Source organism: Aphanomyces astaci (genome assembly GCF_000520075.1).
Source record: "Aphanomyces astaci strain APO3 unplaced genomic scaffold supercont1.14, whole genome shotgun sequence".
In the NCBI taxonomy this organism is placed as follows: Eukaryota; Oomycota; class Saprolegniomycetes; order Saprolegniales; family Verrucalvaceae; genus Aphanomyces; species Aphanomyces astaci.
The window spans coordinates 252,577-265,796 of record NW_009798277.1 but is presented as its reverse complement, the minus strand read 5'-3'; the positions used below and the strand labels follow the sequence as shown (position 1 = coordinate 265,796).

The window sequence follows — 13,220 nt, the reverse complement described above, 5'->3', positions numbered from 1 at the left end:
AATCTAAGCACACTTTTTCATCGCGTCGTGGTAAAAATCTCGTAGCACCGCCCTGATGAATCGGACGGAAATTCCAAATTGTGCTCTGTGAAGCTGAGATAGCGTGCTATCAGATTCCGTCTAATCTATCGAGTTTCATTTGCTTTTGGCATCGTTAAATCCGATTTTCTAAGCAGATTCACTGATATTGAGAGGTCCAATTGAAGGTGCATTTTTGTATCTTGAACAAATTATAGAAAAATGCATATTTTTTGCAGGGATAGGGTATTCAATGTTGGAAGGAAAATATTATAACGAGACAGGATATACAATTATACGGTCGATGCCTCTCGGGTGACATTTCCGATTTTCCAGCAAACATGACATGCAACCAAATGAACTGGACAGCCAAACTTGTTTCGGTATTATACTACTATCTCCTCGGAAGTAGACCTAATCTGTCCATCAGGCAATGGCATCAAGCCCTGCGTCGCTGCAAAGCTGGCCCACTACAAGGCAGTGTCTTGAGCGACGACGTTTCCCTTCGTACGATCCAGCACTCGCTGTATGGTAGCGTCCAGCTCCTTGGGCTTGTACCGACCACGTGGTCGGCCCATGTCGGCGCCAATCAACACTGACATGGTCAGGACATCATATTATGCAAGGTTTTGCCGCCAAATTTTTCAGGCCAGTGATTGGCTGTTTGATATACACCTTCAATTGGTCCGTGCACCTTAGATTGGTCCCTTACGTTATTGTTTCATCACTGGGATACTGGATGACTGCACGGACGCCTCGCACCTGTTGGGCCTCCACATTTTTGTTGGCGGGAAAAAGAACGGAAGAACCGTGAAAAACTACCATTCTATGTTCAATCACGAGTATTTCGTCAACTGGTTTGGCAAACTACTGGACGAGGTCGAGGAGCTTAGGTAGTCCTCTGCTGTCTTTGTCATGGACAACGCGAAGTACCACAAGGGGAAGCCCTCAACGACACCCAAAGGAAGCTGGATGACATAAGAGATGTCTCACCAGCCGACCTAAAGGCAGCGATGTGGGCACGACTAAAGAAGTACATTGACGAGCATATCTACCCGGTCATGGTGCAGATGGCCCAAGCGCGTGGTCATCATATCGTGCATGTCGCGCCAGAATTCTCCGAGCTGCAGCCCATCGAGCTGATCTGGGCGAACGTCAAGGGCACCGTTGGCCGAGCCTATACGTCAGACACAACGTTTCAAGATGTCTACAAGCGCCTCGACAATGAATTCTATCACCTGGACTCCGAGACCATCAAGTCCACGATCGACAACTCGACAGCCAAGCTCATTGCGCTTGAAAAAGCACTCTGCCAGGCGGAAGAGGCGGCTGCCATGGTCTCTATTGTATCAGGTCATAGCGATGGGGATAGTGATACGTCTTCATCATGTGATGAAAGTTCCGTTGGGTCAAGCGATGGCGGCGACTCTATCGCGAGCGACGTTGATGATCACCCATATTAGCCTGCCATGATTAATTCCTTGTAAAACATAATTTATTTGATGTATTTGTTGTCCCAAGTTCTGCAAATTTAGAAATTTCAGTCCCCATAAAGTAATTATCAATTGTGGAAGCTTAAGCTGGTGCCCTCGATGGTCTCGAGGACTGTCAGTACCGTCTAACAATGGTCAAACGCATCGACCGACCATTTTTGCAGCCTGAGCGTTTGTGGATGAAATTTCCTAAAAAAAATTGTTCTCCTTCGTTGCTTTTCTGTGCGAATTTTTTGGTAATGCCTTTGTCCCTTGAAACAGAATATTCTTCATGAAATGATGGTTGAAAGACCAGAATGATAGTCATTTTTCCTCTTGAATATCGATAGTCTTCAAGATTCAATAATTTCCTCTCTAGAATCTATTTGTGCCATTAAACACCAGAAACCTGGATGTGGTTTATACGTGCCATCTGATAATGTAGCCTTCAATTCTATTGGTCGATTTTTGAATGATGGCTGAATGACTTGCACATCCAGTCATCAGCATGATCATTGTTCTACACACCAATGCCTGACATCACCACTCAGCTGTACGATGAGATCACAAGTTTCGTCGATACTGAGCGAACGAGGAGTTTGTCACGAGACGAACGTCTATTGATTCTTCGCATGCATGTACAACTTCGACGTCGTAACGCCGTAGGTGTTTCAGAGCAGATTACACAACTGGTAGGTCAAAGCCTCCATGCTGTAAAGGAAGTCTGGTCGGAATATCTACGAGATAAGACTGTAACTACTGCTCGAGTTGCTGCGAATAGATCTAGCCGCAATACACGCATTCCAGACATCAAAGAGGTCTTGTCCATCATTCAGTCATTTGTTCGTGAGCGTAGGTCAACTCTCACACGTGTAGTGGCAAAAAGATGTTATTGTACGAACATGGTATTGTGAAGTATGATCCTCAAAACAAGAAAGCTGTGAATGCATGGTTGCGACTAGTACAGAAATACCTTGTAAAAAAGGGATTTCGACGTGGCCAACGAAAGGGTAACCATTCTGTTAAACTTTCTGACGCTGTGGCTAGTGCTAGGGATAAATATGTTCAATATATGACGACGGCTATTGAGTCTTCACTGCCTCGGCCGGTAATATACTTAGATGAATCCCATAATTCCTCATCATTATGCTCGTCATAACGACAGTATATATCACCCTTGACGACGCCACCGACGCCAAACCCAAGCACAAAGGACGGCGGTTGTGCTTCATTGCTGCGATCATGGCCGATGGGCGCGAGAACTCCAAGCTGTTAACCTACGAAGCCTTCGAAGGGGGTCGTAAGCAAACGAAGGACTATCATGGAATGTTTGACCTAAAGTACTTTGTGGCGTGGTTCCAGCGACTGCTTGATGAAGCCGATTCTCTGGGAAAGTTCAATGCTATCATCGTGTTAGACAACGCGAAGTACCACAAGGGCCTACCCGACAACACGCCGAAGGTCTCGTGGACGAAACGAAAAATGGCGGAGGCTTGCGAAGCCTATGGAATCGAAATTGACGTGAAGGAGTTCCGATCGACGCTTTGGGCCAAGCTGAAGACCCCTATTGCAGCGAACATCGTACCTGTGAACGTGCAGTTGCAAGGACCGCGGCCATGAGGTGGTCTTCACGCCACCGTACAATTCTGACCTCCAACCTATCGAGATGGTTTGGGCGTATGTCAAAGGGGCTGTTGGGCGGCAGTACAATACCTCGACCAAGTCTCGGACGTTCGCCAGCGGCTGGATCGTGAATTCGCTGGCCTACCGAGTAGCGTGGTTTTCGATTGCATCAATCATACCGATCGCAAAATGGTAGAAATGGCAGCCTAGCTGAATGCCGTGGACGATGTGATGCTGCTGGGGCCGCATTCTCGTCCGAGAGCGAAAGCGAAAGCGATGCCGACAGTAGCGACGACTGCGATTTTGCCGACTACGATGGTGATGTGTAATGCCTGTAATACTCAATTATTCTCAAAATGAATATTGTACTTTGCATAAGCACTCCAGAGGTTTAAGGTCCTGAAATTTGATAGATTATCCGAAAGGTCGCTCGATGCGTTCGACTACTGTAAGTTTACTGTTAATTCGAGTCGGACGCTTGCATCAGTCGGGCACCTCCAGAAGATAATATTCTCGAGTACCTTACCTGTAATACTATTGAATCACAGAGTCACTCTCTGGCGAGAGAATAACCTGTGCTATCCAATATAGACTCCAACCATTTATAGAGGTAATATTATTTTTGGAAGTTTAAAGCGCGCCGATGCGTCGCTCGTCAGGCATAGCCGCCATGGAGAACTCCGAATCGCTTTCTACCCTCCGCAGGCGCCCCATTGGAAGGCCAGTGTTCAAATACCGCCAGAAGAAGTTGCCCAAACAACACAAGAACACTGGTCGACTACTGCGAGCGGAAAGCGGCGATTGACAACTTTGACACCATGAGCATGCAACCGACGCTCGACGCAATGCACAGCAAGTTGACACGGTTGGCCCGGGAAAACCAAGTGGAAGCAGATCTACTCATGGGTAGCGAATAGCACAGTCATTGAAGCCATGGCATCGAACCCCAAGACAGTAGTCATGAAGTGTCGTCGTGTCCTTGGTACTGGAACTACACTCACACATGAGGTGAAAGAACAGCTTGTCACGTGGGTACAAGGTATGCGCAAGGATGGTGTGCCTGTCACGTACAGCATGCTTCGCATAATGGTGTTAGATGCGGCTGTCGACCTTGGTCTCAACGACGACGGGTTCAACACGCGCCATGGTCTTTCGCTTCGTGGTCGCAACCGTGTTGTTAGCAGACACCCGAAGGCGGTGAGGCGGTGATGGCTGAATTTATAGCCCTTGTCAAGCAGGTTGTTCTCGACGACGATCTCGACGTGGTCTACAATGTCGACGAAACGGCCGTCAACTATGAGTACTTAACGACCAAGTCCTTGAACCAACGAGGGGAGAGTACCGTGTGGGTGAAGACAAAAGTAAATATGACGGCGATGCTTCTTACGGACTCGAGTGGCAAGGAGCACCCGTTGTTCTTGGTGCTGAGATCAACCTCGTCCAAAGTGAAAGCGGTGGTTCATTTGGCGATGCGCAAGACTTCGGGAAGAGCCTGTGGGCCACGTTCGACCCCATGCAAGCGAAGCATTGATACCGTCTGCATAACCGTATGACATGGTGGAACTCCAAGATATCATTGAAAGTTCTGGAGTACCATTTCAGTAAACGTTTTGACTGAGCCGCCAAGAAAGTGCTGTTGATTTGGGATGACTTTTCAGCCCACTTTACCGTGGAGGTGGTGTCCTACGCAAACGAGCTGAACGTGATCCTCGAACGTGTCCTTCCAAATTGCACCTGGATCTGCCAACCTGCTGACGTGGCATGGAACCGTCCCCTCAAGGCACGGCTGCGTCAAATTGGTTGGACTTGATCCGTCGGCAATTGTTGGGGGCCAAAGCACGCGGCGTTCTATTCAAGCTGGTGCCGTCGTCACGAGAAACGATTGTTTCGTGGGGGGTGTCGAAGACCTGGACTGACATGGATGAGGCCATCATCCTAAATGGATGTGTCAAATACGGACTTTTGGACGGCGTACCTGCCCGCGAAGATGTTCTTGATGGTGTCGTCGATGACGACGTCTTGGGTGCCCTAATGGATAGTTGCGCCATTGAAGAAACCATTGACGCCGCGAGAATTTTCTGCCTTACCGATGTTGTTGACGGGTCAGAATTAACCATGATGCTTTGATACAGATAGGATCATTTACTTCTCAATGTGGAGGGCTGTGATATTATTTTATTCCTACAGTTTCTTTGAGTTTCGTTAACCTACACTCGATAATTTTAAGTCTGAAACTCAAGCTACCTTTACAGGAGCGAAAACGAGTTGACATGTATCAGAGGCGTTTATGCGGATTCGGATATGGTACATGACCGTTTGACAAAACATATGGGATTTTTATCCGGAAAGTGTTAACACCGGACACTGTCGTCACTTTTGTGTTAACGCCTGCCGATACTTGACAATGGTGTCGTTGTGTCTGCTGCCATCCTTGCTGTGACTGCTGCATGCTTAGCTGTCACGTCCACTGGCCCCCGTCACGAAAGTAACAACATTCTCACTGTAACTCACATTGAATTTGACTCCATGCTTGGTAATCTGGCGTACGAGCAGTGGTTTCTGTCCAATCTGCGGTGTGGCCAAGCCACGTTTGTCCAACTGGTCAGGGTCCTTCGTGCTGAAATGGTGGCCTATAGTTTGCAGGTGTCCTTACACTCTTTTGAAAAGAAAGTGGCAATTTTCTTGTATTTTGGGGGGTTCACTGGTGGTTAACGCGAAAAGGGTATGCAGCGTTTGGCGTGTCAAAATCATGGTGTATCAACATTGTTCACTTGTTTTCGTCCGTGCTATATAAAATGGCAAAACAATGGATTTGCATGCCGTCATCTGCGTCGGACTGGAGTGTAATTGAGCGTCAATTCCGAGAGAAACGTGGGCTCCCTGGCGTTGTTGGTGCTATTGCTGGGACTATGATCGATATTCAGCGGCCTAAAGACTACGATGGGTTTTATAATCGGAACGGTGACCCATCACTAAATGTCCAAGCTGTGGTGGATGCTTCAACGAGATTTTTGTCAATCGATGTTTGGCCGGGATCGTATTCCGACAAAAAAATAAGGAAGTGTTCTGTGTTTGGCCAATCTATTCGACAATGCATATCCCTTGGCTGCTATGTACTTGGGGACGATGGCTACACTTTGTTCCCATGGTTAATTGTGCTCTATATGCCCCACGAAGGAAGGTGGTGGTTTGAAAAATGCGATTCAACTTTAAGCATTCCAGTACCCCAATACCTGTCGAGTGTGCGTTTGGTCGACTGAAAGAACGGTTTTGGATTTTAAAGTGCACGATGAGTGAAGTCACGTTGCGTTGAGCCGTTTCGCACATTGTGGCCTGTGTGGTGCTTCACAATATGTTCCTCCAATCTAATGATGGCCTGTTTTCGACTCCCAACAACGAACGCGTCCAAAATATCTATTTCCAACCGAGCGATGAAACCGAAGTGGAAACAAACAAGGTGCTCCGCGCCGTAGCTGTGACCAAGCGAAAAGGAATATCAAGGATACTGGATGAACAATAATAAATGTGATTTATTGTTTCAACAAATATTCAAGCAATTTAGAAATTGCGTTCGACTGTTGCGTAATGGCGGTAGATTGCGTTTTGAGCGCAGCTACTACATCAAAGATGATGCTTCGTGTTCAGCCACTACAGGTACAACAGGGGCAGGTGCAGGCTTGGTATGAAGCATCTCTTCCCCGAAAGAAATAAGTCCCTCCTTAACTGCAACAAGCCCCGCCTCCAGAGCTTCCGCATGCGTCTTCCCTTTCGCATTTGGTTTTGTTGGCGGGAACAAGTAAATTTTTCCTTTTTCACGGCAGTGTCTTCAACGTCAGAGGAGTCGCACGATTCCTCCGCCTCAACATATTCAGCTAAAAATATGTAAAATAATAACGATGAAATCGAAAATATATATGTCAAGAAAGAAATTCCTTCATCCGTGGAAAACTTTGACTCCCGGCGAAATCCATCCTTGGATCCCCAGTACTCCAACATGCACGCAAAATGCGCTGGGGCGTTGACAACAAAGTCGTTCCATGTCGGCCTGGGCAGTGAAGGCTGGGTCAAGGCTTACTCCGATATCATCTTGGTAAACTAAAATTATAAAAATCAAGTTTTAATAATAATAATAAATACAAATACCTTGTCTTTCACCTGCTTGGCAGAATAAACCCGATCGACAGCAATGCTGAGCTCATTTCGTACGCCTCCTTCTTCTGGTTGTTGTTCTTGGAGTCGAATCGATTGGCGAGTTCGGTTTTATAGCGAAGAAAGAAGAGACGTGCCACGCTGTCGTCGCACCACGACGCAGACTTCTTTTTGCCCATGTCGTGCGCACCACCATCGGTTATTATGGTGGACGGGCCACGACTGCTTCCACTTCGGAGCAACAGGCAAAGAATCGACGGCGTTGATGTTCGAACTTGCAGTGGACATCAACAAAAGCGTCGACAGTTGTGTTGTGGCGTCGACGAGCCATCGACGCCAGAACACATCCGTTTGATGGCGTGCCTGCCATCTGTTCGTCATCCGAATATGGGCAATGAGACACGAGCACCAAATATTTATCCCACTCTTCACATGCAAAAAGGGTCGACAGGCGTGTGGAGTCGACGTTCCCCGACAAGGGCCAAACTAGACGGTACGTCATGACGTCGACAGCAGTTGTTCGAGTGCGTGTCGCTCGTCGTGTGCGTACGAACTCTTTTACCAGTTCAATGTTTTGCGTCGTGTGTAGAAGCCGTGTTCGATGCACAGTGCGGATGGCTGCAGGAGTGGCTGCTGTCACCGTCCCAAAGTCACTCTATTCGCACCATACGTCACGGACGACCGCAAAGTTCCACCCAATGACTTCAGACACTTTCTTGGGCGCCGAATTGTCACCCCGGCTCATGTAGAAAGCAAGAAGTCGTAAGAGGTCGCGGGTAAGCGTGCGTCCACGGGCCATTTTGACGAATTCCATGCATGTAAGCGATGTTGTATCCATGATGTTTAAATCGCAATGAAGGATTCCATCGTCGGGGAGCCATCGTCAGGCAGGCAGCAATTGCTATCTATATTTAATTTTGCAAGTAAATATTGTGCTTTTCACTCGTTTTGGCTATTCACACCATAAACCTGGGTGTTTGTTACGTCGACCCCAGTGCTTTAGATAACGTGATTTAGGATGTCACGTTTGTTTCGTTACAGAATGTAATTATACGGAGGTCGTTTATGCAACTCCCTCGCTTTTGCACATTTGTGCAAATCGAAGTTATATCGCTATTCTCGGGACCAAATTGCACAATTCACTGGTCATCATGAACAACTTTTGATATTACAAGTGACACACAACGAAGACATGTGCCGGAGTTCTACGGAACAGCAATGTACGTATGGTGCCACATCATAGAAAACCACGCCATCTTCTTGTTACATGCAGGTAGCATGTCCTACGCGATAGAATAAGAGCCAAGGTGTTTTGGTCACTTCAGCATCACATGTAATTATTATTGCTCGGAGTTATTTGGCAATTATATAACCCCAGTGAATTAGTTAAAACACCAAGTATTTATTCAACTTTGTAACACAGTTTCATCAGAAGTACCAATCTTTTAGCCACGTAAAGCCGACGCCAAAACAAGTACAAAGCACAATACATACTTAAAGTACCTCCGAATCGTTACTTTACGTTACCTCCATAAATTAATACTCAAAATTGCCCGATTTTGTACAAGGTTTTGCAGGGTATTTGGTTGCAAGGTCAAATTTGCACCCATATGTTTGTTTCATCAAATAATTCAAACGGTGTTTTGTGTTGAAGGATTCCGTTCTTACAGGTAAATCCGACTGTAATTTCTGTATATACATACGTTATTTCATATAGAACTAACCTCATTTGGAGAAATACAGCGTCTATTTCTATTCGATGTTGTCGACCACTGTGAATCGTACAATCCATCTTGAGATGTGGGGCTTATAATTATTGTCGCCGTGCACCTCCATGAAGGTTTCCATCATCTTTTGTAGCGTGACAAATGTCTTCACCAGCGCATTTCATAAATTGCACATTCCACAGCACCAATGAGTTTCTCGATTGAACGAGTTCTCTTTGGCACTGCAGGCTTTGAATAGCATTAAAGAGACCTAAATCTAACACGATGAAGTCTGGGCTATTCGGAGGCTGGTTTGAAATGCTGATACGATTTACTCCGTGGACTTCAAAAGATGGGTTTCAAGCGCAGGTGAGGGCCAGAAATGTCGTTCTGTATATGCACACCTCGATGTACGCCACACGTTTGTGCGAACTTGGCAGCAATTGCAAGTACCACATTGTTAACAACGCAGTCAAAATAGACCTGCGAGTTCGCAATTTGCAACTGACAACAAGAGTCTCTTTTGGATGATTCTTACTATTTCTAGCCGCTGGCACAGGTTGCACAAACGGCTAATTCCGACCTTGCCGTCGAATTCTTGTCGAAGGTGCGGGTTGTACTGTACCGGGACGTGCAACGGAGGTCAAAAACATTACTTTCGTAATGAAACGCTTGGACTTGGCAGCACGATGGGCAAGCTCTTAATCTTAATAGACGTAGAATTTTACCTTAACCTGGGTAAAAGAGAACCTCTTCTCATCGATATGCACTTGATCGTACATATTATCAAATATGTGTCTCCCTTTTGACCCAGGTAAGAGAAACTCATGGCAAACCATTGTCGTTCCGTCGTGTTGGTGTCGGTCAAGAACGGCCTGACGTGGCTTGAACGCGCCATGGGCTTCTTGGTCGCTGCCATGTGCCGCATGATAGTTGTGTTTGGTATGCCACTGTGGCACGCCAGGGAGCGCAACGTCTGGCGATCTTCTTGGGGTACGGCCTTGATAATCGCTTCAATTTCTTCGGCTGATACCTGGAATTACCCAACATAGTAAACTCATGAAAATTTATACATCTCGCCATTCATAGTTTATCGTGTATATATCCTTTTTAGAGGCAATCCATGAGTTTTGGTAGCGATGTCGGCTACTGGGCACCATGGAGGAGTGAAAGGCGTGTACGTGCCCAGAGTCGAGATATGTTCATCCTGTGAGATTTCAAGTGTCGAGCCACATCTCACACTGCACCGTATGGAAGCTGGTCTTTATGAAAGCGTGCGAGAAGCATCTCATAAGCACCGCGGCGCTCGTCGTCGGTGAGATTTCGTGGGTGGCTCACACCGCCCAGGTTCGTTGCTGAGCGGGCGGTTGTGGGTGAGGGCATAGACAAACACTGTAGTAACACATGGTGCGGAGGGAGGGTATCAAATTGAGTTATGACTATCTGGCGCAAGAAATTGATGCCTCGATTCCTCCTTGGCATTTTTCCCGCCCCATAACTTTTGACCCAGAAGGAATTTTTGCTCACAAAATATCCCTCCAATCAATGCGGAGATCCTGCGCTTTTCAATACTCCAATCAGATGTGATATCCGAGGAGTTTTAGAAAAATTCCACCAATGAGACGAAACTGTAACGATCTTTGCGGCTAGAGAGAGTAGTACAACGTTTGGCGGATTTTATGGTGTTCGCATAAATCAAGGGGTTAAGGATTTGGGTCGTGACCAAAGTTTCTCGGCGTCAGCCAATCAGTAGCCGCCTCAGAAAACTCGTCGGTTATTTGGGCACCCCTCCTTTCACTGAATATTTCCATTTTACGTGACCCAAAGGCGCCCTCTCACGCGAAACCAACATAGTTGAAGTCGTTTAAAAACGATCGTACCCCAGTAACGTATTTGACCTACAGCCAGGCTGCTAACTAACTCAACTTTACATTTTGTCCAAAACTCCTCACTTGGATTTTGGTCTTCGCCTGCCTTCGCCTCGCCTACCCTACTCAAAAAATTACTTAACCCCCTGGCATTTCTGGCATCAGACATCAACCTCGACAAGGTGTGTCAGTATAAATTTGGATATGTATATTTAAATACCAGTTTTGTGTAGATCTAGAGTAGGTTCTCATGTGTGTACAGTCCCATAGCAAGCAACTGGCGGAATCGGACGATTTTGTCGTTCAAGTTGGCCCGTACGATTTAAAAGCCTGATACACCATGGGCCTCTCGATTCCACAAAGCGCCACAAAAGTACCCCCGTAACTTCGTTTCGGCTGATGTTCTAATGCCAATACGTCGTTACAGAAGGCATAAGTATATATCAAGTGGGATGAAGTGCTTACTTTGAATATCAGTTTTTCACCATTAGAATCTCATACATCAGGCCCTAATTAGTACTTATAAGTGCTAATTAAATCATGGTGTCTTCAGATGCGTAAAGCTGGCAATCTTTCCTTGGGGGACTCACGGCATTGGTTGAGGTACATGGCACTTGGATCCTTGGTTTTTTGTAGCTCAGTTTGTTTGTGTGGCAAGCTGACGCGTGATCTAAGTGCATCAAGTCGAGCGTTCAAGTCGAGCGTTCTATATCCTTGCGATATCGACAATGAGAGCAGCAGGTACACCATGAGGACACTTAGGACTGTCTTGCTCACGTTGTACTGTACATCATATATCGCCAAAGCCGTATTCCGTAAACTTGCGACTAATTGGTAGCAGCAGTGTTCAACTGTTTCTGGTATACAAAACTCAAGTTCGTCTTGGTACATACCAGTATCGAAAGTCACTAAACGACACATATCAGCGTAACCCGGGAATAGATAACATGTGAACACACGGGTTTCGGGGTACAGACTAGCGTTCAATATACTGTAACTGTTACGATTAGGGATAACACTGATTAATGTTACACTTAGTTACAGAGTATCTCACCCATTCGACGAACAATGGAGACTGTCGGAAATGATTACTATGTAGTAATTCATAGATTAGAGACTCGTTCACAGTGGAGTCCGGAATTACCCAAACCCCTCCGCTTGAATCACATGCATGTTGTTTTGCATTTATAGTTAACCGACGTTTTACTTCACATTGAATGAGAGTGGGGTCTTCGTAGTAAGTCAAGTGACTTGCGTCGAAATGGCATCTCATATTCATGTGGTAAAGAGGACGAGGTGGTGATAATATGAAGGGATAGACTTGCAGCTATGAAATTGGGCCAAATTCGCAATAAGAAAAACGAAGAAAAAATATTTGACATGAGTGGGATTTGAACCCACGCCCGAAGACTGGTGCCTAAAACCAGCGCCTTAGACCACTCGGCCATCATGTCACTTTTTTCAACTTAAAGCCGAAAGATATCACATATCTCCACACAAAGCCTTCGGAGGAGCCCTTCAAACATCCGTTTGAAAATTGGGCAATACCCAAAGCCGAAATCCGCTCGACACTCATCCACTTGCGCAATCTGATGCGACCAGTATACCCCCTCGTCGCTGATACGTACTTCCGCCTACTGTTCAAACTCCTTCCCTTCCAAGCGCGTTTTTGGTTCCTGGAGCACCTGAACCCGAACATCCAGCTATGTCCGTATACCTACCTGCTTTCACGTCGAACCGGCATGCATGCTATGTTCTCGTGCACGACAATTTCCAACTCGAACCCCCTTGGCAGCAGTTTGGGATGACGTTTACATGGCACACAATAACGAATCCCCGGCGCCTCACCCCTGCACCACCATGGCTGCCAGACAGAGAACTTCTCGTCCAAATCTGGATTGTCACAAACACTATATACTAGCTGTGGAAACATCGATGCAACACGCGCTTCCGCAACGCTGCGCCTCCCAAGAGGGTATCGCTTGTTGAGACAATTCTACGACACTGGACCACACAAGTCCGAGCATGGCTACGAAATCCCACCACATCCGACGGTCACGCGAACATGGCACTCATTTTTGAAATGATACTCACCCATCCAAAACTTGCATGGTTTGTACGGAAATACCCGTGCTACAAGGCACAACCACCCCCGCCAGAGTTCGACGACATTCTCAGCAAACATCACAACTAGCCCCCGACACGAACAACACTGCAGCCACAGTCACCACAACATCCACTACGTCACATCACTATGTCTACCCAAACATATCCAACATCACCCTGCCACCGCATAACAACAACTACCACCACACCATTGCCTCCACGCAATTTTCAACAACACCGACACATCGCCGCCTACACACGACACCAACCAACATCAC

General features: G+C 46.6%; 7 protein-coding genes and 1 non-coding gene across 8 annotated transcripts in view; 5 read left to right on the top strand and 3 right to left on the bottom strand.

The window, feature by feature from the left end:
* The window catches only part of H257_06879 (hypothetical protein), a gene marked incomplete at both ends in the record, with an annotated part of 1,479 nt that extends 862 nt beyond the window's left edge, over positions 1–617 (top strand). Inside the window, one exon of the mRNA XM_009832253.1 lies at positions 449–617. Within this exon, the coding sequence (XP_009830555.1) occupies positions 449–617 (169 nt within the window). The remainder of the gene's footprint in view (positions 1–448) is intronic.
* A 414-nt stretch (positions 618–1,031) lies between these two features.
* Positions 1,032–1,481, top strand: H257_06878 (hypothetical protein; the record flags this gene model as incomplete). Its single annotated transcript, XM_009832252.1, has 1 exon — positions 1,032–1,481. The coding sequence occupies one exon, from the start codon at positions 1,032–1,034 to the stop codon at positions 1,479–1,481; it is 450 nt and encodes a 149-aa protein (XP_009830554.1).
* Positions 1,482–2,732: 1,251 nt separating this feature from the next.
* Positions 2,733–3,110, top strand: H257_06877 (hypothetical protein; the record flags this gene model as incomplete). Its single annotated transcript, XM_009832251.1, has 1 exon — positions 2,733–3,110. The coding sequence occupies one exon, from the start codon at positions 2,733–2,735 to the stop codon at positions 3,108–3,110; it is 378 nt and encodes a 125-aa protein (XP_009830553.1).
* Positions 3,111–3,931: 821 nt separating this feature from the next.
* Positions 3,932–4,923, top strand: H257_06876 (hypothetical protein; the record flags this gene model as incomplete). The annotated part of the gene is made up of 4 exons (XM_009832250.1): positions 3,932–4,019; positions 4,129–4,260; positions 4,338–4,607; positions 4,772–4,923. 4 exons carry the CDS (start codon positions 3,932–3,934, stop codon positions 4,921–4,923), a joined length of 642 nt encoding a protein of 213 aa, XP_009830552.1.
* A 42-nt stretch (positions 4,924–4,965) lies between these two features.
* H257_06875 (hypothetical protein) lies at positions 4,966–7,441 on the bottom strand (the record flags this gene model as incomplete). The annotated part of the gene is made up of 4 exons (XM_009832249.1): positions 4,966–5,020; positions 5,089–5,141; positions 5,951–6,020; positions 7,269–7,441. 4 exons carry the CDS (start codon positions 7,439–7,441, stop codon positions 4,966–4,968), a joined length of 351 nt encoding a protein of 116 aa, XP_009830551.1.
* Positions 7,442–7,464: 23 nt separating this feature from the next.
* Positions 7,465–8,061, bottom strand: H257_06874 (hypothetical protein; the record flags this gene model as incomplete). The annotated part of the gene is made up of 2 exons (XM_009832248.1): positions 7,465–7,917; positions 7,975–8,061. 2 exons carry the CDS (start codon positions 8,059–8,061, stop codon positions 7,465–7,467), a joined length of 540 nt encoding a protein of 179 aa, XP_009830550.1.
* A 1,734-nt stretch (positions 8,062–9,795) lies between these two features.
* On the top strand, positions 9,796–11,170 carry H257_06873 (hypothetical protein; the record flags this gene model as incomplete). The annotated part of the gene is made up of 4 exons (XM_009832247.1): positions 9,796–9,961; positions 10,106–10,158; positions 10,226–10,315; positions 11,099–11,170. The coding sequence occupies 4 exons, from the start codon at positions 9,796–9,798 to the stop codon at positions 11,168–11,170; spliced, it is 381 nt and encodes a 126-aa protein (XP_009830549.1).
* Positions 11,171–12,212: 1,042 nt separating this feature from the next.
* Positions 12,213–12,290, bottom strand: H257_06872. The gene has a single exon. It is a non-coding gene; the product is annotated as a tRNA-Leu (tRNA).
* Positions 12,291–13,220: the final 930 nt, after the last annotated feature.